The sequence below is a fragment of the Pleurodeles waltl genome, chromosome 5, assembly GCF_031143425.1.
Source record: "Pleurodeles waltl isolate 20211129_DDA chromosome 5, aPleWal1.hap1.20221129, whole genome shotgun sequence".
Lineage (NCBI taxonomy): Eukaryota > Metazoa > Chordata > Amphibia > Caudata > Salamandridae > Pleurodeles > Pleurodeles waltl.
This window is the reverse complement of record NC_090444.1, coordinates 1594840151-1594864065: the sequence shown is the minus strand read 5'-3', so window position 1 is coordinate 1594864065 and position 23915 is coordinate 1594840151. Positions and strand designations below refer to the sequence as shown.

At 43.4% G+C, this 23915-nt stretch overlaps 1 protein-coding gene and 1 long non-coding RNA gene across 2 annotated transcripts in view; one reads left to right on the top strand and one right to left on the bottom strand.

The window, feature by feature from the left end:
* Positions 1-400: 400 nt before the first annotated feature.
* On the bottom strand, positions 401-9484 carry RRM2 (ribonucleotide reductase regulatory subunit M2). Its single transcript, XM_069235924.1, has 10 exons — positions 9278-9484; positions 9112-9189; positions 8237-8386; positions 3779-3895; positions 3529-3662; positions 3035-3129; positions 2006-2139; positions 1487-1591; positions 1117-1230; positions 401-960 (listed from the first exon to the last, which is right to left on the bottom strand). Exons 1-10 carry the CDS (start codon positions 9368-9370, stop codon positions 808-810), a joined length of 1173 nt encoding a protein of 390 aa, XP_069092025.1. The 5' UTR covers positions 9371-9484; the 3' UTR covers positions 401-807.
* Positions 9485-9561: 77 nt separating this feature from the next.
* The window catches only part of LOC138296613 (uncharacterized), a 56690-nt gene continuing 42336 nt past the window's right edge, over positions 9562-23915 (top strand). The window contains exon 1 of the long non-coding RNA XR_011203870.1: positions 9562-9866. This is a non-coding gene — a long non-coding RNA (uncharacterized lncRNA). The remainder of the gene's footprint in view (positions 9867-23915) is intronic.

The following is a 23915-nucleotide window of genomic DNA, read 5'->3' as shown; positions in this document are numbered from 1 at the left end:
TAGGCCGTCTTCTATAGACTACTGGCAGTAAAGAGAAAACAATCTCACGATTAGAATGAGTCCAATTATGTTCTTTTGTGTGTGAATCATTCAAAATCAATGCATTACCAGGTTCTCAATGTAGCACTTTTTTTTTTTTTTTAAAGACTCGCATTTTCCCTTGCATGTACAACCAATACACCGATAAAATACAAGCCACTACGTCAATAGGCCTAACTATGACGGGTATGGACAAATGCAGTTTGTCAAGTCTGGTTTGAAAGGTGCTAAGCTGGGCAGATCATGGGAATCGCGTAATAAAATTAACATGAAGTCTATAGCACTCAGTGTTTCAAGTGGGATACCTGGTGCAAGCAATTCAGAAGACCAACTGGTGCAAGCAATTCAGAAGACCAACTACTGCAAGTCAGGATTATTTTATTAAATAAAGTGCCACATTTATGTACAAACTAGGTTTTAAAAAAAAGTAAAAAATAAAACTTAAAATCTGCAAGGCAGAGATTGGGTTTAAGAAACAGTCAGCGACATTGTAAACAAAACCACGACTTGCAAGTTTAAAACACATCAGCAAAACTCCTAGCTTTACCAGCTAGCCTGCAAACTGGTCTCAAATGACGGACATGAAGTGGTCCCAAGTTGCAGTTACTGATTTTGTGCAGAAAGTCTAAAGAGGTGCACCAAGCCAGCACAACACCGCAAATCCCTTAAATCAGACATGCTGCATTTCATGGCAGTAGTGCATGCTGATCAACAAGAGCTGAAGTTGTGGCTTGTTTCCGGAGAGGTAATAGTTGCTAGTCTTATCATTTAGAAGTCAGCATCCAACGTGAACGAATTATCTGTTGGCTTTGACATGACACCCATTTTTTGGTATTCGCCCACTCGCTTCTCAAAAAAGTTCGTTTTTCCTTCCAGTGATATATTCTCCATAAAGTCAAACGGATTTTCTGCTCTGAATACCTGCAAAAGACAATAGTAAAGCAATGTTCAAGACGGGGCAATACTGCCAGATTCAAGATTGTGATACTGAACAGTGCGCATTCACGTTTAAAGGATTACTACAACGCAGCTCTTTGGGTGAGGGGCAGATAAGATGCTTGTTTTATCTTAAGTTACCTTGCTAAAACCCAGCTCCAAAAGCAGTCGGTCTGCCACAAATTCAATGTACTGCTTCATTAAAGTGCAATTCATGCCAATCAGGTTTACAGGCAATGCCTCCGTTAGAAATTCCTAAAAGGGAAAAAAGGTAAAGATGTATAACGCTGCAAAAGCTTCACCCCCCACAGCGACACAATGAACAACCCCCAAGTAATGTATTACAAAATTCACACAACATGCAATCTACTGCACTAGACGCATGATGGCAGCATTTCATCAAGTTTAATAGTGCTGAAGATCATTTCGTATTAAAAATCCATAAAGATGTCAAGGCACTATAGCATTCAAGTATCATGGAACAAGATCTGGCAAAATCGCCGATGTTTACCTGTTCTATCCTGACCGCATCGGTAATGAGCGCCACAACTCGTTTCTCTGATGGCTTGTTTACCAGGTGTTTGAACATGAGGCATGCAAAATCACAATGCAAACCCTGCAAATAAAAACGCATAGTCAGGCATCTAAGCACAGTCCGAAATCAAAGCAGTCTTTAACGGATGCGCCTCTAAGGTATGAGCTCTTGCCACGATCATTGAAGTTAATGCATTGAACCAGCACAAGATAAGGGGCGCAATTGACTCACCACTCCTATGCAACATGAACCATTTTACATTGTTCATGGCTTTGACCGATCAGAGCAGTCTCCCTTATCCATCCCCCTCCCCCTGCAGCGGGAGCAGAGAATGGAAGTGGCGAGAAGAATGAATTGCAGGCTAGAAAAGTTTTGGAAGGAGAGGAATGCATGACCGAATAGACAAGAATTGACAAACGGGAGGAAAAAAACAAGTCACGAGAACTAAACAGCAAAACCACCCAATCGTGATGCTGCAGGGTCTATTCAATGTACCTCATCTCGGCTGATTAGCTCGTTCGAGAAAGTAAGTCCTGGCATCAATCCGCGTTTCTTGAGCCAGAAGATAGATGCGAATGAGCCAGAGAAGAAGATTCCCTCTACTGCTGCAAACGCCACCACACGTTCACCTGTGTATAAAATGGATACTTGTTAAGGACACTGTTAAGCCGAACTGCGTTCTGCAGTTTCCCATTGGATCCCGGTTATAAGAACATGTGGGACTTGGGCCCCAACAATAATGTACAATTGCCCATGGATTGGGCAATGACTTCACACGCGTTTAGTAAGTCATTATTAAAAATGCACCAAATAAATGACCACCCAGTTTTAAAACTGGACTTGTGGTCGGCGCCATGTGGAGTGCATGCACCTGATTTACATTGTAAATTGTTTTCGCGTTGCGTTTATTTCTTATGGCGCTTAGATACCTTTTCAGTGCAGTGGAACACCACAAGATCTTAAGACTTGGATCAAAGGTGCACCAAAGGTGAGTTCTTCCATTCCAAGCGTCTTTCTTGGACCAAATGTATGATTTATAACTAAGGGCATAATAGTCCTGCTTTTATTATCCGGACTTCAAATAATTTGGTAATCTGGCATCCCCAAGGAAGCATGTACAAATTACATTAGCTGAAACAATTTCCCCATCTACGGGTAATGCCACCCATTCATACCGGCCTGCATGCCTCTCCCCACATGCACCTCGAAGTCACAAGCTCAAGCCTAACAATAAGAACATCCAGTTCCGTGCTGGCACCTGCATAAATAGATAAGTCACCTTTCTTTCTGCTTTCACCAAATTGGAAAACTAGCAAAACGTTCAGTTTGACGTATTCTGCCACGCACTTGAATTCCTAAAAGAAGGAATGTTACCCCCCAAAGAATGGCGCTCACTATAAACCTTGAAAGACTCGGCATCTAGACCGATGTGCTGTTCAGATGCACCTAAAATGCGCAAATTGTTTAAGGATTTCAATATAATGCATTAAAAAAAAAAAAAAAAAAAAAAAAAAAAAAAATTACCAAATGTAGCTTGTCTGTCTCCAATCCAACGCATAGCCCAGTCAGCCTTCTTTTTAACACATGGGAGGGTTTCAATAGCATTGAAGAGAAACTCCCTAGGAAATTAAACAAGCAACATTTACAATAAGGCTCACATCCTGCCAGTTAGGTCGCCAACTCTAAACAACCCTTGCTTGGAAGATCTAAAGGGCTCGAAATGTATTACCATTTCAGCCCTAGAACTTACACCCTAAAGTTGATCAAGAAAACCACTGTAGGGCCATGGATGGAGTAAACCCATAGATTCATGCTACGGATAACGGATTACCATGGTCAGTGTTGCGGTATCACAGATGATCACATGGTTGGTGTTACAGAAACACTACAGTACAATAAACAAGGGGCAGGGAGGCTGATGTGTCATGCAGGGTTGAATTATGTACAAAATGAAGCAGTGTGCCAATGTAGGGCACACATCACAATGCTAGTCTAAAGTACACACGCTTTACACGTACCTTTCTTTGGAATCCTTAATGTATGTATCGATAAGGAGACTGTACATTTCGGAGTGTATGTTCTCCATAGCAATTTGGAAACCATAAAAACACCGGGCTTCTGTGACTTGCACTTCTTGACTAAAACGTTCAACCTGTAAATTAAAGAGATGCACTAAATGCGTGTATCAAAAGACCCAAGACCGTAGCAAACCCCTCCCACTCTAAAGTCACATATTGCAAAGGGGGACGAGTCAGCCAAGCTGCTTACCAGGTTTTCGTTTACGATGCCATCGCTGGCTGCAAAGAAGGCCAAAACATGCGAGATAAAGTACCGCTCGTCGGACTTCAGAGATTCCCAGTGCTGCATGTCTTTTGAAAGATCAACCTATAAAGGAAGCAGGCACAAATATAACGAAAGTGAGCACCAATATAAAGAAAGCCGCGCCGCTATACTGGAGACCAAGAACTCAAATACAGCAGTCACAACGTGTACTATTCAGAGTAGCAATACAGTTAAGATTTCTCTGTAAAGCCTTGTTCTATGCTCTCCATCATACTACGTGGAAAGGGCCAGTCCTCATCAGGCCAGGAGAAACTGTTGCCAGTAGCTGGTGACCACATTTGACCTGTACCCTTCTAGTGGACTATCACACGGTATGCAGGACTGCCCTGTGCAAAGCAGTGTAGGCAGTCAACTTGAGATGCTCCATGGAATGGCCACTAAATTTAGAAAGATCACTCCTGCAGTCTTGTCTCCAGACCGTAGTACTGCTGATTGAAGGGGTCCCTACATCCTGGTTAGCCATCCTGGTTAGCTATACGGTCAGTGTAGTAGAGAGTCACTCCTTCAGACATGGCTCTCTCTCCCCCAACCGCCAAAACTTTGCTTGTTAGTGTGTTGACTTTTCACTGGGATCCTGCTAACCAGGACCCAAGTGACTGTGCTCTCCTTCAAATTTGGTTGCCTTGGTAACCTTTACACCCCACAATTGGCATACTGGTATACCCATGTAAGACCCTAGTACAGTGGTCTCACAAACTTTAATGCCCCCCACTTGAAAAAAAAAAAATTGGCCCCCTCAGATTTTTTCACAATTTTATAAAGATGGCAATGTTTAAATATGTCTAGGATGTTTAGACATTTAAACATTGCAGTTAATTACTGATACCTTTTTAAAAATGCAATAACCTGCTTCTACTTAAAACAAAGGCCTATTACCTGTATAATGCTTCTTTTGGCCAGTCTGGCGTCCCCCCCGGGATCACTTGAGGCCCCCTCCCCCAGGTACTACTGATATCCAGATCCAATTCCCTGGACTTGATAAATTCAGGGAAGCCATTTTAGTTATGTGCTTGTCATAGGTCACTACCTATGGTCCAGCTACAGGACATCAACTCCAAACCTAGGCATGTTTGGTATCAAAGATGGGTGGAATCATACCACCCCAATACGGATGCCAGTGTTTGTTGCATGCATTCCATGCACTTTGGAGGCTCCTTAGGACTCCAAGTATTTCTCCCATGGTCTTAAGCAGCCCATGCTGATGCAGCCCCTCTCCCTTGGAAATAGGCTTTACAAGACTGGGGAGGGGTATCATCCCCACGCCAGCTTGCTTTGAAGGGCACATTTGGTACCTTCCTTGCATAATTTGGTTTGCACCAGTCCAGGGGAGCTCTGGCATGAAACTGCACAGAGGAGTGACAACTCCCCTGTCCATCGCCACCCCAGGGGTGGTGGCCAGAGCTCCAGGTGGCCACTTGATTCTGCCATCTTGAATCCAAGGTGAGCAGAGGCCTCTTGAACACCTGGCTGGTCATGTTAGGCAGATGACGTCACAGTGATACCCCTCCCCTGATAGGTGGTCACCCTGCCAAGTGACCAACCCCCCTTTTGGGCTTTTTAGGGACTTCGGGGGTAAGCCCCCACATTTGGTGTCCAAGATTCTCTGCAACAACCTCTTCTGCTCCTGGAACAGCTGCTGGACTTCATAGGAAGTGAACAAGACTGCAACAGAGGATACGTCTCCTTGCAACATGGTTTCCCCAGCTCCTTTCAGCAACTTGCAACATTTCCAGAGCTGTATATCTTCTGGGGTCTGCAAAACCTCAGCTGCACTAAACCAAGATGGAATCACCCTTGGAGTGAAGAAGTCACTCCCATGCATCCGCAGGCACGTAAGGCAAGAATGTCTGGTTGCTGGGATCAGCTGTCCTCTGGACCTGCAAAGATTCTCTAACAGGTGGTGGTTCAGAGGGGTCCTCTGCCTCCCAAGTGGAACAGAAATCAGAGTCCTTGCCTCTTCCTTCAAGACAGAACCCATTCCCCATGCATTGCAACTGTTGCAGCAACCAAAGCTTGTTTCCTGCTCAGATGGATCTTCAGGCTGCAAGTAGCCCTGGCCCCAGCACTCTACCTCTGAAGATAGTCTCCTCTGCTGCTCCAGGGACATGGGACTCGTGTGTGCCGTCTGGACCAAACTGCCAGTGAGTCCATTTGCTTCTGCTGGCTGTCTTCCAAGCGCTGCGCTCTCAGACTTGCACACTCGCCTATGTACCTACGACCGCACAGGCTCCTCATTGTGACAGTAGGATTTATATCTGTTGTTTTTTACCGTCCTAACGCTGCGGCCAGCGTTTATTGCTCGACTGAGTTACAGACTGGTGTCTGCATCGCGGAGCAGACTTGTTCACTGATGCCATGTGACCGCTTTATACTAGTCTGATACCCCATTAATTCTTAATGTTACAGCCATGGGCATTTGGTCACACTTTTCAAATGATTGTCAGTTTGGATTAATCTGTATGTTTAAAACTTGGGATTCTACCCCTTTTTTGAACTACTGTTACAACACTTTTCAGTGTTCACGCACTCTTTGTGAAACGGGTGTGCCTTAAGCACTAAGTAGCATTACTTGGGCCGTTTTTTTTTTTAATTAGTCTGTGAGTGCATGACATTATATTTGCTTTTCCAACTAATTGCTATTAAGTGGGAAACATTGTTTCTGCTTGCTTACTCATTGGTGTGACAAACTTGGTCTCTGCTCCTTTCTCACCTCCATACAGTTATTTTGGTTTGAGACTTATCAGGGCTGCTTTCATTCTTCCTGGTCACTACTGGGACCCATAGTGACATGTTCTGGAGACATTAGAAAAAATGAGTTCTGTTTGTAGTAAGGTATTGCAGTACTAAGGATTACTTTTTTCTTCAATTTTTCCATTTCCTTAATCTATACTGTGGCCATTTACTGAAATTTCTCCTTGATTTTCCAGATATACACCTACTTGCCTTACTGCAGGCTGTCCAACTTTTCCTAGCTGGCCTGATGGCTTAGGTACAATTACATATTTTTAACTCTCCCACTTCAACTTTTTATATGGGCCTATATTGCTAAATTGGAACACGTTTATGCTCTTATGACTTTCACTTGCGGTGTCCCTTATATTGCACAATCAGGTTACTCTTATTAATTACTGAGCCATGCCCACCCTCTTTCGGGTTTCACATTTCTTGTTACATTCCTTTTTCATACACACTTATTGGTCTACCTTTTGGCACAAATCGTGTTTCGTTATTTATGGGTATAATTTACATACAAGTTTGCTTATATCATTGTTTTGCAGCCTTGATGAAGTCACCTGAGTGACGAAATACGTGTTGACTGTATTTTGAAGAACGCGCCATTCGAGGCGAACTGTGCCTACAATTAAAGACACTTTCTCCAACGGACTTGGGACGTTCACGTATTCTTCCTTCAACCTCAAGCATTCTACCAGGGATACAAATCATTGCACTATACATGTGCGCTGTGGTCGCATTGTGTTTATGATCTATTAGTATGGTCAGTACAGATTGCGGCACAGTGAATGAAACAACTGGCTGGACTTCTACCCAAAGTGACTAGACTATTTGGAAGCACGTCTCCGATCACCCAACATGACTGGTTAAGGCCTAGCCATAGAGCAACTTGAACAAAAGATGGCCTCAAAATTTGGCAAGTACCACAAATGACAATCCATCTGCCAAAAGAAAATCTGCCCCTGGGATACACAGGAAGCGGATGTTCAGCAACGAACGACTAAAGTTTGAGACTATCTGCGCTACTGGAGTGAAACAAGTCTCCAGGACTACAGAAAATTGATTCGTATTATGGGTATGTTGCACTGCAGGAAGTGTTCTTAAGAAGCTCTGCACACATACTAAAATGCAGTAAGATGGTAGACACCTACAACACGAGGCTCCGTCTGTCACCAAGCCTCTCAAGCATGCACACTACCTGACATCAACCTCAAGCCTTCCCTGTTGAAGGGATCTTATCTACAGATCCAAAACATTTGAGGTTTATTATAATTGAAGAAAGTCGAATTGGGAAGAATTTTGCCGTTATCGTTTTGTGCAAGAGGGGACGTAATAATTCGGCTGTTCCGAGTTAGATGGAGGCATTTAATACTGATTAGCTCCCCCCCCCCCCCCCAAAAGCCTTTCTGCCGGTAATTTGGTCTTAATTTGTAAGTCATAACTGACGATATTGATAAGCCTGCTCCGAGCTGTACTATAGTAGCGTTAACACTTGGCTACAATATGCAAGTTATAGAATTTTCTAGCAATCCAGAAGTGATAAGTTTCCTTGAACAAAACTAGTGCTCGCTACTGGACACCAGAGTAACGTAAATTAGTACAATAGCGCAACCAACACCCTTGAAACCACCGACATGGGTTTTCACTCACCTCCTCTGCTGTCCAAAACGAGGCTTCAGCTTTCTTGTACATCTGCCAGATGTCATGATACTTGATGGGGAAGATGACAAAACGTTGAGGATTATCTTTAAGCAGTGGCTCCTCCTGTACTTCCGACAGTCGGCTCACTTTACTCTTCACCTAAATGAAGAGAAAAATAATAGTTACATATCTACAAGTCTATGACTACACCATGAAAGCACAAAAGGCAAGAGCTTGAGGGAGAATGTGTGGACGATCCCTTCCCCCATTGCTGACGTACCGAACCCGTAAACCCACCCACGGCACAAAAACGTCATTTGTACTAGTTAAATCTAAAATAGTGCATCTATTTTACCAGTGGGGGGGGGGGGGGGGGGGGGGGGTTGTGACAGCCGTCAAGCATAACATTCAAATAAGCCATACCTTTAACGCTACATACTGGAGCTCACGTATACCCCAAGAGCAATTTTAGGCTCACTAGGCGACCATGTGGGGCGTTCTCCCGGGAGAGAAAATGAGATCCACAAGATGGCGCTTCTTTTTGGGCTGAAGTCAGTTAAGGATACTCGACAGGGCTGCGCGCCGGGACACTGGTTACAGGCAGCAAAACAAAAAGGGACTAGGGGGAAAGACTACATTTGGCGCCAAAAATTGTATAGAGTGCTATATCCAGCTACAGTACTCGCATAGCACCCATGATTGCGATACTCAAATAAAAAACAGACAAAAAGCTACAAGCCGTTAAACGGACTGCCACCACTATACTACTTTTGGTTGATTAACCGATACAGCTGGTCACCTCAAGTGACCAGACCAGGCTACGGAACACAATTCCTCCCATCTGTACTCTTATCTTAACTCCTTTAAGCATCACAACCACTCACCGTTTCCTTCTCGGCTTCATTGAAGATGTTGCGTGCTGTCTTCGTGGCTAGTACCCGGGTGCTACTGAGAGTGGGCGGCTGTTAGAAAGAAAAAACAAGGAGTGAGCAAACATTAAATACATTTGAAATAAGAAGGAAAAAGGGTGGGAAAAGAACATCACCTTACCGTGTTTTCCTTGTCAGTCAAAGCCAAGCTCTTGAGAGGAGAAAGACCCAGATTCTCGTTTTTAGCAGACAACGGGTTGCGGGTGGAAAACATGTTGAGAAGGTTTTGGGGCGAAAAAAGTAGCGCGAAAAAAATAAAATCCCCAAAGACAGCAACCAAGCCGAATAAGAAGGCTGCGAACGGACAGAAGTAGATAGAGTGCTCGCCGGGCTTTATATGATATTCACACTTGGCGCCAGAAGAGAAGCAGCCAACCAGCAACAAGTCTGCGACCACGCCAGCCAGTTAGACTCCTGCAAACCAAACAATGGAGCATGTCCTCACAGTGATTGGCTGAAATGCGTGTACCAGCTGACCTCCTGGAAGACAGCTGCAAGTAATCGCTCGTGACCAATCAGACGCTCCGCGGGAAATATGAGTCTGCAAGCCTGTCAGAGACCGAGAAAGCCCGCGCGAATTCTTACACAATCGTTAGCTTTATTTAAAAAACAACATAGAATCGGAGTGCCGTCGACCATCGTGTGAAATATAAACTTCATGGGACACAAACGTCTCTGCAAGGACGCTGCTTGCATAACCACCAAATAAGGTTAGGAGAGAGATCAACTCAGCCTTGCAGTTCGCGGGACATTTTGTTTTTATGATCACAGTGAGAGAAACCCTATAGAGGGTACGGGGGGGGTGGGGGAAGCACGCATATGCATGACATAGGCTGGAGCACGCAGCATGGCACACACTAAACTCGTTGTTATTCCATTCATTATGTGCACGGAACACTGACATCGCGCGCACCCTTGTACGGTACGGTACAGTACATACACTGTATGACTATCCCAAACTGCTCTGTCGCTACATTGTAACGCGCAACTGCCCACTCAGCACAGCCAAGTTACATTAGGTGACTAGATTTGGAAAACCGGGGTGTTTAGCAGGTAGAGAAGAAGGGCTACGCTTTTATATAAGCCGAGGAGCAGGATAATGACTTAAATGACAGCGCGCATCAACATAGAAACACAGACAGCGAGGCACAAAGGAACTAAACTAAAAGCAATGTTTAAAACCACCCTCTGCGGTTTAATTAAATTGTGGTCTGCTATGTGCTGCTAACTCATCCTGAATTTGAGCACATAAAAAAACAAACACCACCATTTTATGGACTGCGCAGTCATTGCCTAGCAAATATGCTGCAGAGTCACGTAACGAAAACATACCTGCCACACACTCACTACATAACCAGAGTACAGTCAGGGTGTGTACTAGGAGCAAGGCACAGACAGCCAAACACCTCTGACTACACTACCACTTCATAGAATGCAGCCTGTATATGTCAAAGTTACCCCAATTGTACAGGGAAAGGCTACATGCTAACTGCGTGGCACAGAAGATCTTTTAATATGTTCACCGACCCAACACACTGCCAAATTATACACTCGTATCTAAATAACAATTGGGGATTGACGAACACAATGTTAGGAATCGATGCTGAACACTAAAGATTCCCGTAAAAAAAGGTAAATGAGCGTAGTGACCCACATGTGTACTTAAAATGTAATCACTACTGTCTGTTAAGTTAAAAGAACTTGATTTGCACGATGAAACGATCATGATATAAGTGACACGTTATTTTTATTTCAATCGTGGGGTCAGTGTGGATCATGATTATGAAACCAGTATAATAGACTTCTCTGGCAACATCCACCTCCCCCATTGCCCCCCCTCTCACTCTAGTCCCATTATGTTTGAACAGCCATCTTGGAACCGGTTTTTCCGGGGAGGGGAAAAACAAACTAAATCCTGGTAGATTTCCAAGTAATGCAGAGACCTAAGCTTCTGAAGATGCCAGCCCTCAATAACATTAGGGGTACTTAATTTAAAAAGAAGGCGGGAGCTTTGCAGAGCTCAGTTTCTTTTTACCAGCGTCCATTACAATAGATTTATATTTTCTGTCCGTCTAAACAAAGAACATCCACATTTCTTGCACCCTGGCATACATATATATATACCCTATTAAATACACTTGAGTGAATCCACAACTGGTAGAAAAGTGCAAAACATCGAGGTATTCCATGCACTGCGTGGGCAGACATATTGTTTACAACAGTTAATATGTCCAGAAAAGTGCCTTGCATACTACTTCTTTACCATTCGTCCACCTCCTTTAAACGAAAGGCACACAATCGCACTTCTCCAAAACCAGCTGATATCTGTATGCGATTTAAAAGGCAACCGATAAAGCTGCTTTTGGCGGGTTCTTCGGGCTGCAGGGTACACCCTCCCCCACTGTTAGGGACTGCAGCTGCTGCTATTGTATAATCCACCGGTTCTAATAATGGATTCTATATTTTTTAAAGGGGCTACACTCAAGCTTCTTCTGACTGAAAGCCCTTCTAACTTGGCGCCAGTTAAGACAATGTGTTTAAAAACTGAACAAAGGCTTGTTGAGGGACGGATGTGAGGCACCAGCTCAAGCCACAAACCCATCCTTTTCCGGATTTGAATGCCATATTCTTTCGCCTTTTCCAATGAACGCTCATGGGCTCGGCACGACAGAGTGCGCAGGTGCACATAAAGTCACACACTATACACAACAAGGTGGCGCCTCGACGGCGGCTCAAATGGGTCAAATTAATTTCAAGTTTCTTGTGGGAATGGGCTGGGGCAAATCTTGTTCTCTTAACCTCTTTGCTGCAAGGCCTGTTTACACAGTTTGTTTACGATTTATTACTTATTACGTAATTACTTAAATACATTGCAACCGTACAAGCAGAGACGTTAAGAAGCACCATAAAACAATGAATAGTTCCTGCTTTCTTTGTGATTTTTAGTCCAGTTAAGCCCTGGGGCTGCCAGTGTTCATTTTCTATGCCAGTTGAGAGCCTGTTATCTCATCTTGGTTTCTTCTGGCGTGTTTTAACCCCTATGCTGCCAGGCCTTTTCCCCTCCTGTGCCAAACTTTTTTTTTTGGCTATGGAGTAGTTTGCGCTTAGGCCCTCATGACTTTTTCTCCACATAAACTATCCATGCTAAATTTGCATCCTTTTATTCCAACATCCTAGGGATTCTAGAGGTACCCAGTCTTTGTGGGTTGCCCCGAAGGAGACCAAGAAATTAGCCAAAATACAGCGAAAATTTTGTTTATTAAAAAATAAAATGGGGAAAAGGGCTGCAGAAGAAGGCTGGTGTTTCTTACCCTAAAAATGGCATCAACAAAGGGTTTGCTGTGGTGAAATAACAATCTTCCCAGCTTTCAGGAACAGGCAGAGTTGAATTGGAAAACCGCATTTTTCAACACAATTTTGACATTTTACTGGGTCATACCCCATTTTTACTATTTTGTGTGCTTTCAGCTTCCTTCCAGTTAGTGACATAAATGGGTGAGAAACCAATGCTGGGTCCCAGAACCCTAAACATTTCTGAAAAGTAGACACAATTCTGAATTCAGCAAGGGGTCATTCGTGTATATCCTACAAGTGTTTCCTAGAGAAAATAACAGCTGAAATAAAAGAATATTGAAACACCAATTTTTCTCCACGTTTTACTCTGTAACTTTTTCCTGCGATGTCAGATTTTGGAAAGCAATATACCATTACGTTTGCTGGACTCTTCTGGTTGCGGGATTTATAGGGCTTGTAGGTTCATAAAGAACCCTAGGTACCCAGAGCCAATAAATGAGCTGCACCTTGCAATGGGTTTCCATTCTATACCGGGTATACAGCAATTAATTTTCTGAAATATAAAAAGTGAAAAATAGGTATCAAGAAAAACTTTGTATTTCTAAAATGGGTACAAGATAAGGTGTTGAGAAGCAGTGGTTATTTGGACATCCCTGAATTCCGGGGTGCCCATACTAGCATGTGAATAACAGGGCATTTCTCAAATAGACGTCTTTTTTACACACAGTCTTACATTTGGAAGGAAAAAATGTAGAGGAAGACAAGGGGCAATAACACTTGTTTTGCTATTCTGTGTTCCCCCAAGTCTCCAGATAAAAATGGTACCTCACTTGTGTGGGTAGGCCTAGTGCCCGTGGCAGGAAAGCACCAAAACACATTGTGGACACATCATTTTTACCCAAAGAAAACAGACTTGATTTTCTGCAAAGTGCCTAGCTGCGGATTTTGGCCTTTAGCTCAGCCGGCACCAAGGGAAACCTACCAAACCTGCACATTTTTTAAAACTAGACACCTAGGGGAATCCAGGATCAGGTGACTTGTAGGGCTCTCACCAGGTTCTGTTACCCAGAATCGTTTGCAAACTTCATAATTTGGCCAAAAAATACTTTTTCCTCACATTTCGGTGACAGAAAGTTCTGGAATCTGAGAGGAGCCACACATTTCCTTCCACCCAGTGTTCCGCCAAGTCTCCCGATAAAAATGGTACCTCACTTGTGTGGCTAGGCCTTGTGGCTGCAAAAGGAAATGCCCCAGAACACTATGTGGACACATCGCATTTTCCCAAGGAAAACCGAGCACTAGGCCTACCCACAAGCTTGTGTAGGTGGGCCAAGTGCCTGTGACAGGGAAGAGCAAAAAACATGTTGAAATTGAGGGGGAGCCTAAGCAGGTCCAAAAGGGTAGTGTGAAAAAAAAATGTTTTAGGCTGACAAGTGCAGCAGAAGTTTTATCGGTATAGTTGAAACAATGCTGGGTGGTAGGAATTTTGCGGATTCCTGCAGATTCCATAAGGTTCCATCACAAAAATGTGGGAAAAATGTGTGATTTCCAGCAAAGTTGGAGGTCTGCAGGGCATTGTTTGTAAGAAAATGGTGCGGGGTGCATGTGAAGCACACCACCCTGGAATCACCCAGATGTTTAGTTTTCAGATGTGTCTAGGTCTTGTGGATTTTAATACATGGCAGCGTCCCAGAGTCCAAAAAGGTGCAACCATCACCATTCCAAGTGGAACGATTTTGAGAGTTACCCAAGCTCTCATGGCCCAAAAGTAAGACCAGAACCCAAAGTAATCAAATGTCCTCTTGCTTGCTGTGGGATAAGATGTTTTAGTGTGGGGGGAGAGCTGAGAGACTGCTACCCCCTTCAGTTTGGGGTGGGGGCATAACCAGGCGCATACTGGTTGGTAGCCATCACTCACCAATTTTTTAAAAAAATGTTCTGGCATCTAGTAGACTTTCTGCCCCCCCGGGTGTGGATCGGGGATAATTGCCCCATCTGCCCTATAGTGGGCAGAACAACTTTGGCCCCATTTATTTGGGGTGGGGGGTATGGCCATACCCCCATCCTCTTATTTTGGAAAAAAAATCTTCCCTGGTCTCTGGTGGGTTTTCTGCCCCTTGTGAGGACAGATGTGCCTTCCAAAAATAGGCTGATGATCTTCCCCCAAGGGGGGCAGATATGGCCAACTGTAATGTGCCCCCATGGGGATCGACCCTTGCCCAAGGGACTGCCCCCCAACAAAACACACACACACCAATCCCTGGTGCCTAAGTGGTTTCTGCCCCCCACCCCCCGGGCAGATCGGCCTAATAGAAATAGGCCGATCTACCCCCAAGGGGAGCAGACATGGTCTAAAATTAGTTTGCCCCCCCCAGGGGAGCGACCCTTGCCTAAGGGGTCGTTCCCCTTGCATAAATATGACGCAAACAAATACAAATCCCTTTTGTCTAGTAGCTTCTGCCCCCCTGGGGGGCAGATTAGCCTAACAAAAATAGGCTGATCTGCAGAAATGGCCTAAAGACAAGTTGCCCCCAGGGGAGTGATCCTTGCCTAAGGGGTCGCTACCCATATATAAAAAAAAAAAAAAAAAAAAAAAGCAAAAAAAACCTAAAAAGTCCCTGGTGTCTAGGGTTTTCTGCCCCCCGGGGGCAGATCAGCCTAATTACAATAGGCCGATCTGTCCCCAAGTGGGGCAGAAATGGCCTTCAACAAATTTGACCCCCCAGGGGAGCGACCCTTGCCTAAGAGGTCGCTCCCTCATGTGAAACTGACAAAAAAAATAATCCCTGGGGTCTAGTGGTTTCTGCCACCTTTGGGGGCAGATTGGCCTAATAAAAATAGGGTGATCTGCCCCCAAAGGGGGCAGAAATGCCCTAATTACAATTTCCCCCCCAGGGGAGCAACCCTTGCCTAAGGGGTCACTCCCTATATATACATAAAAAAAGTAAACATTAAAAAAATATATCCCTGGTGTCTAGGGGTTTCTGCCTGGCCTAATTATAATAGGCCAATATGCCCCCGGGGGGGCAGGAAAGGCCTAAAAATATTTTGTCCCCTGGGGAGCGGCCCTTGCCCAAGGGCCGCTCCCCTTATGTATAAACATAAATAAAGAACAAAACTCCCTGGTGGTTAGTGGTTTCTGCCCCCCTTATGGGCAGATTGGCCTTAAAAAAAAATAGGCTGATCTGTGCCGAAGGGAGGCAGAAATGCCCTTAAAGTAAATTTGCCCCAAGGGAGCGACCCTTGCCCGAGGGGTCGCTCCCCACATAGATAAATGTTTTTTTTTTTTCTCCCTGATGTCTAGCGGTTTCTGCCCCCACCACGGGGGCAGATCGGCCTAATTATAATAGGGCGATCTGCCCCCTGGGGGAGCAGAAAAGGCGTAAAAATATTTTGTCCCCCAGGGGAGCGGCCCTTGCCCAAAATTCCCTGGTTTCTAGTGGGCATTTCTGGTGCCCGATCGCATCGTGATCAGGCAGCAGAAATGCTGAGAAAGACATCAAAGGAAAGGAAATGCCTTTCCTTTCTTTTGATGTCTTTCTCGGCCCCTCCACATGATCAGAGGAGAAATGCATAAGCATTTCTCCTCCGATCGGTGTTGGAAGCTGAGCTTCCAGCGCGGAGGGGCATGCCTCTGATGAGGTCAGCGTGCGATTGCACGCTGATGTCATCAGACTCCACGGGGTTCAGTGGGGGTGAGGGTCCATCCCTGCCCAGGGGAGGGGTGTGCCAGGCCCTATGGGGGAGCGCTAGTGCTTCCCCCGTGGGCCCCTATCTGGACGTAAGGGTTATCTCCTGTGTACCCGAGCGGTGCTGCCCAGGACGTAAGCGTTAACCAAGGGGTTAAAGAACGGTGGTGGCTGTGATGTCACCTGGTATTTATGGGCACACTCTAGTCTTTTTATGTGTTGTCTACGACTTTTTGATAAACAGACATATTCATTTTCATGTGGTATCACCATACTAGAACACACTGAAGACCTATCTAGTCGCTATCGCATAACCATAAAATAATTTTTTTAAATAGTGGTGCAGTGTTAATATTTTTTAGTTCTGTATTTTATTAGTATTGTACAACACTAATTCATTATTGTGTGATCAGTTGAACGCTACAGACCGCATTTAACACATGCGTTCCAATAACGTAAGGTTTTGTAATCTGTGTGTTTGCATGTGGATCTATGATTATTTACTGTATTCTTCACTACGTTGCTATCTGCCCTTTCCTTCCACTGTCCTCATACAATCTTTGGTTAAATACAATAGGTCTTGCTTTGGCTTCCTACTCTTGGGTTTGCAATTTGTTTGTTGTTTGTGACTGCTTTTTGTAAAATTGAACCTAGGGAAGTAGTTATTGTTTGTCAGATGGTGCAAGAACAGAATGCAGTCACTCAGAGGTAAGTGAGTGGCTGAAGTGGGTTGACCCATTGTCTCATGGTTGTCCACATGCAAACTTGTCCTAAATGATTGTTAGCATGTATTTTCATCCTTCGCAGGAATCAAACACAAGATCTTTTGACCCAGTAAGTAGTGCAGTGAACCATCAACAATTTACATTAACATAATTCTCCTATTGATAGGTTTCTCTAAGACTTTGACCAGGCATGGTAGGAGGGAGATTGTCAGATTTTTGAGAGTTTGGCAGGGTCCACCGAGGGTTTCCTCAGTAAGTCTGTGACAGCTGCCTGTTTCCAGGGTTCTGGTGAAGATGGCGTCATTGATGGCACCATTCGGATTGGAGTTAGGATTTCACTGATGGTAGTTAGACCTTTGTTGAAAGTGTTGTGCAGGCATGGTTCTGATTGAACCCTGGAGTATAGTCTTCATGGTTGTGGCAGTCTCGTTTGTGGTGATGGTTTCCCACATGGTCAAGGTTCATTCTTTGGCTCACATTCAAGGACTGGCAGCAAGGTTGAGGGGGTCAGGTTAAGGCGTGAAGTTGTCATATATGGATGTGATCTTGTTCCAAAAGAAGCTAGAGATGGTCTCATGGGCGGGGGATGTTGCTGGTGGTGGCTTCGGGCAATGTGAATTCTCTGATGATACGAAATATTTTTTTTATTGCTGTTTTTGCTGTCTTAGATGTATTTGGGGTGGGCTGTATTCTTGGCCTCTTCACACTTGCTTGTGGTAGCATCTCATGGCAGATTTGAGGACATCCTTTTCTGTGGTGTCTTGGCTCGTTTGCCCCTTGCTTCGCAGTTGCGTACAGTGCTGCATCACCTTCCTGAGTTCTTCTGTGTACCAGCTAGCTTGTGTTCATGATTTTGTTTTTTTTGCTGTACTTGAGGGGGGCAGGGTGTTGGTGCAGGTGGTGATCCATTCACTGAAGTTCTAGCTGTCTTCCGTAAGGTTGCTAGTATGGTTGGGGGGGTGGGGGGGTGCGTAGAGGGTAGAACCTTAGTCCTTCTCAAGATGTTCTCCCAGCAGTGGCGGCTTTCCCCAAGGGGGTGGGTCTCCTCTGTCCGGGAGGGTGATGCTAAAACTCACAAGGGTGTGGTCAGTTCAGGTGAACGGACGTTGGTTTTTGTGACCGTGATGTTGCTTTGTGTGGAGAAGATAGAGTCCAGAAAGTGTCTGGGGGTGTGCGTGGGTTCGGTGACGTACTGAGTAAGGTCGTGGTCCTCAAGGCTTTTGAGGAGGGCATTTGAGTTGAAGTCATTACGGTCCTCTAGATGAAAGTTCAGGTCTCCAAGGAAGATGAAAGTGCCAGAGTCCAAGATAATCTCCAACCTCAGGGGTGTGGAATTTATTAAAATATCTACTTGTCCACGGGACAGGTTGCTTTTCAAATCTACTTGTCCTGTAAAAAGATCTACTTGTCCCTTTGGTGCCATGTGGTGTGGCGCCAAATTATGGCAGCAATCTCATTATGTAAGAGCTCTAATAATAGCCTCTCTGATTATGCCAGGGCTACTACCATAGTAGGGCTTGAATACTTGCAGTTTCAATCCCTACTGTAGCAATTTCCTTATTTTTCCACCTTTCTGCAGATCTGCATACTGGGTCTGGAGGAAGCAGTGAGCAATAGTTTCAGGGCTGGAATGCCTTTGAGTCTGCAAACCTACTAACCTGCATGTTTTAAAGATTTTCACCAGCTTCTCTCTAATATTTTCCCATAATAAGAAAGGTTGGACATTTACTCCTGACAATGGCAGAATTAGAACTTCTTCCAGGGTTGGGAAGAAAGTGGCTGGAGGGAAAATGAACTTGCAAATGCTCAATAGATTTTCACATGAGCAAATCTACACATGCGTATTTACCCATGCTAAAATACAGTTCACAAATATTTTATAGGGGTACGACATATACCATGGGTGCACTTTTGTGACTTTCTTTAAGAATTTGGAGCCACATGTAGGTAGGTTCAGATTTGCAACCCGCAAATTGCGAGTCGCAAATCCGAATGTAGGATGGTGTCCCTGACACAAACCTTGATTCGCAAGGGCTTCGCAAATGCACACCTCATGAATAATCATGAGGTGGGTCGCAATTTGCGACCCCCTTAGGAAAGGCGGCCTCACAGGGATGGTGGCCTGCTGGAGACAGCAGACCACCATGTCTGTGACTGCTTTTCAATAAAGCAGTTTTTTTTTTTGTAATGCAGCCCGTTTTCCTTAAAGGAAAACGAGATGCATTACAAAAACGAAAAATGAAACGTTTTCGTTTCATTTTTTCAGAGCCACTGCCTGCTCTGAAAAAATGTTTACAGTGACATTCACAATGGGGAAGGGATCCCAGGGGGACCCCTTCCATTTTGTGAAAGTGTTAGCACCCATTTGAAATGGGTGCAAACTGCGATTGGTTTGCACCCGCGTTCGCAAAACAATCCTACATTGCGAGTCGCAATTAGGAAGGGAACACCCCTTCCTAATTGCGAGTCGCAAACTGGTTTTGCGATTCGGTAACCAGGTTACCGAATCGCAAAACTGGGTTAGTGCATAGCAATGTGCTTTTTGCACGTCGCAAACAGCGAAAGTCGCTGTTTGCGACATGCAAAAAGCTACCTACATGTGGGTCTTGGTCCCTAATTAGGTCTGGTGTTAACAAAGACATTTTGTTTTTATTAAACTTCTATTTCTCTCTCTTTCGGCTGGCTTTACTGTGAGTGATCGCATTCTTCTCTTCCACAAGGAGCATATTGACACACAAAGTAGTTTTGTTCAGTGTCAGGAACTACAGTGGCAATCAGTGACATAACGAAACTGGAGGGTGCCCCTTTGCAAAGAACATGGAGGAGCCCCCTCTCCAGACTCACTCAGGGCAGGTGCTGTGCTGAAGGGGCCACCTGGAGGGCGGCTGTGGGGCCTTTGTTATGCCACTGGTGGCAACGTGTGCTTTTAGAGTTCAAAAACGTTTTGGTTTTTTTTTGCCAGTGTTTGTTACAATGTTGAGGGCCTGGTAGCTCCCACAACAATAAAGTGTTACAAAAGCCATGTCAAAACAAGACACGCATTGATGGAACTAAAAGACTTATAAAAATATGTCAGATCAGTTGGCTTTGTCAGTGTTTGTTTATTTTCATGCTTCCCATAATCGTGTTGAAAATGGTTACACTGATTTTCCATTAGAAATATTTTTGGGAAATACTAGCATGCATCAAAACGTTTTACTAAATGACACTTCATTTGCATCTAATCAGAGAGCATTCTGGGAGCATTATACTTAGCCTCATAGCCTAAACTTTTCAAACATGTGTATACACGTTTTTTTTTTTGTACTGGAACCAACGTTAGTAGTGAAGTGTGACCTTAAAACATTTATTTACAGCACTCACCCTAATAATGAAGGTTTTCAAATAATGAACCATAAATACAAGTTCGAACAGCATTATCCTTTGGAAACACATTACCTCAACTGCAGAGAGTTCCACTCTCTGTAAACAGGCAGCCAAAGGGTGTGTGCTGCAGAGGGTTGGGCCTACTTGTCCCAAGGACAAAGTAAACATAAAAACTTGTTGCCCTTGACCCCAAACAAGATGTCCCAGGCGTCGGGCGATAGGAATTCCACATCCCTGAACCTAGATTTGTTCCAATTTCCAGCCTTTCTGTTAGACAAACCAATTTTTCTATATTACCAAAGTCAGGAGAAGCCTTTTCCCATCTTTCTTCTGCATTTTACTTTGGGACTTCTGGTAATTTGCTTTGTCTTTAATGTAAAAATACATAATTAGGTTTGTTTTCAATAATCCTTCTGAACATTTGTGAGGGGCAGCCTATGCTGAATACTCCAATCTCTGGCCCAATATGAACCTCATTTAATTTGTGAACATCTGATGTGAAGAAGAAATTGTGTTTTCCCTACATGCGGTTCAGTCCCTGTTGATGTTTCCTGCTACAGATGGCAACCCCTGGTATCGTCTCTGAGATGCCCCCTGGTTGTTTACTAGATGGAATACACATCCAGCCTCCTGCAGCCTGTTCCATTCCATCTGCCCGCACTTCCACACAGAAAACCTGACAGAGGCAAACCAAAAAGATCCTCTATTCTAGTTGGTGACGATTAAAAAAAAAAAAAAAAAAAAACTTTGCTGATTAGAGACTGATTGGAAAGCAAATTCAAGAAAGATTTTCTGGTTTAGTATATTGTAGATCCTGCATGTAAGAACTGCCTCCTAGTACATGTGATAACATTAACAGAACCCTGCACTCTTCCCACTGTTGATATCACCTTGAGAAACTATCGCACATACTTAGACAAAAACATCATACTTTATTTTTATGACATCCGTAGTCGAGGTCAGCAAAATACCATTTTATTTGTTAGCACTGTAGCGTGGAGGTGTGTTAGTGTTGACATTGAGCCATCTAAAACTGAATGCGCCAAAACAGAAATATTCACATGTGGTGATTTGAAAAATGATGACCCACTCTGCGCCTGGGACCCCGTCCTAAAGTATCTAAGGAAGTTAGAAACCTTGGAACTACCATTGACTCCAAGTTAACAGTGAATGCTCAAGTGGACAAATTAACAAGAGCAAGCTTTATCACCACAAATACTCTGCAACACATCTTCCCCCACCTGAGATTTCCACCCAAGGTCTAGGCTACTATCTCTTTTGTACTATCTAAACTGGACTACGCCAATGGCCTCTACCATGGATCCCCTCTATCTAATATGGCAAAAATACAACGCTATCAGAACTCTGCTGCAAGACTACTCCTACATGTAAAACCACAGGCCAACATCTCCCCTGCCTTGAGGGCCCTACATTGGTTACCGGTTGTCAGAAGATCCATCTTTAAGCTGCTTTTTATCACCCACAGAGCAATACATGGGGCAGGACCTCTTTCCATCAGGAATAAAATCACCAAATACAATCAACAAAAAACATCCGCTCAAGATTAGCACCCTGCCTCAGAAGACCACCAAATAGAAAAAGATAATAGGTGGTATATCTTCTCTGTTCAAGCAACCAAACTATGGAATTCATTACCCCCAAACATAAGATCCACAGATAACTATCTTATCTTCAGAAGACTACTCAAGAGTTGGCTCTTTCCTACATAACCACCATATTCAAACAACAATGGACTGCATATTCCTATATATGTAAACATTTATATTTTCACTAAATTCTAAATATGTGTATTTCTTTGTACAACTATGTATAATTATGTTTTCTTAAAATATATACATCCTCTTCACTCCTATTGTAACAAATGTATATTTTACTTACGGTTAAATGTATATATGTGTCAATGTATGCATGAATATATATGGTATTATATGTGTGTGTATGTATATATGTGTATATTAATCTTTTCTTAATATGTTCATAGGTCATTGCTTAGTTTTTTTATGAGTTGTTTGATTAGATGTTTGAAAGTCTCTGTTTTTATGTTATCTATTGCAATAGGTAAATGTTATCTTAACTATTTGTCTACAACCATTTCAATATTGGAATATTGAGGAAAGATAAAATAATGTTATAAAAGTACACAAATACATTAACTTCAAACACTGTACTTCTTAAAAGTCTGTGTTTATACTACACAACTTAAATCTCAATATATTATATTATTTATTCATATATTCCTTTACTATATAATCACGTTTCTATTTATTTATGACGTTTAGGAAAACAACTCTCTTGAAAGCTTTAATCTGTGTCACCATCATCCAGTACCTCTATCAATCTATCCTCTATCTCCACTCGGACTCATCCCAAACCCATTTACTACTGTGATCTCTTAAATAACCCTTCCTAGACTCTTCTTTCCTCTACTCCTCCTGGCTCACCCCAAACCTCAGTTTACTAATATGATCTCCCAAACAACCCTACTACATTCTCCCACATTTATCTCTCCTTTAACTCACCCTAAACGCCATTTTAGTGCAATGATCTCCCCAATCTTTCTTCAGGCTCTTCCCCCCTCCATCTCTCCTTTACTCATCCCAATCCTCATCTTACTACTATGATCTCCCAATTAACACTTCTGTATTCTTCTCTCTTCTATACCTCCATTATTCTATTCAATGCACCTAATGGCTCACGACCCCCACTCAAATTAAATCATACCTACCTATGCTAAAACTAATATTGTACTCCTATTCTCCTATACTAATCCACACTAATCCCTTTGGGTTCCAGAGTAGTGTGCTACTCACCAAAAATCGCTTTGTTGCCTCGTCAGGGGTAGTAAGCACTACATAAATACAATTACAAGTTCATCAATTTAGACACCATGACCCATGTGGTCAATGAAGGAAAACTCCAATCAATAAAAAGTTTCAAAGCTTTATAAAATATATAACCACAAAGCTAAAGTCATGTAAACTGTGCACAAAACCAATTAAAGATATATCCACACCATTGGCTGCCTAAAATGGTGAAACAAGTTTAATCGAAATAGCATCAACACAAGCATTCAGGCAGAATAACACATATCATTAAAGGAACAATTGGGGCAACAGAGACATATCTCAAATCAGACTGTATTAGCATTTATCAACACAAGTTAGCTGAGTACACAATTAGGGTGTTGGACATAGGTTGTCCCTACAGCTAACCAAATTAAGACATCCATGTGTGGGAACAGGCTAACACTTGCAGGCAAATACAAAAGAGAGGCAAAAATAATTTGGAGAAGAATATATCTCGGATTACATAATACTAGCTACAAAATAAAAATAAAGTGAGTGTCTGCATGCTAGCTTCTGTTCTAGAAAAAGGGACATGTCAGGGGAAATAGCATTCAGAAAGGAGAAATACCTATCCTACGGTCAACATTCCAGGATTCTTTGTCAGCCAAGCATCAGTATCATCAGCAAAGTCCAGTCAGTCGCAGCATCAAGAAGTGCAGAAAGAGCTGAACAGTGTCTAGCAGAATCAAGAGCCAAAGGAAGACTAACTAAAACTTGTAAAGTCTGTTCCTACTAAAACAACTAAAGCATATTGATTGGTCACTTCAGTTGGCCCATGATCAGTATAGGGAAAGGTGCGGAAGACATGAGCGTGTGAT

Excerpts from the sequence above, each read along its gene's own strand:
- RRM2 (XM_069235924.1), bottom strand. The coding sequence starts at position 9,370 with ATGTTTTCCACCCGCAACCCGTTGTCTGCTAAAAACGAGAATCTGGGT. Across the intron at positions 3,896-8,236 it reads CGTTTTGGACAGCAGAGGAG|GTTGATCTTTCAAAAGACAT; the intron begins GTGAGTGAAAAC and ends CTTCCTTTATAG. Across the intron at positions 2,140-3,034 it reads AGACAGACAAGCTACATTTG|GTGAACGTGTGGTGGCGTTT; the intron begins GTAATTTTTTTT and ends TTTTATACACAG.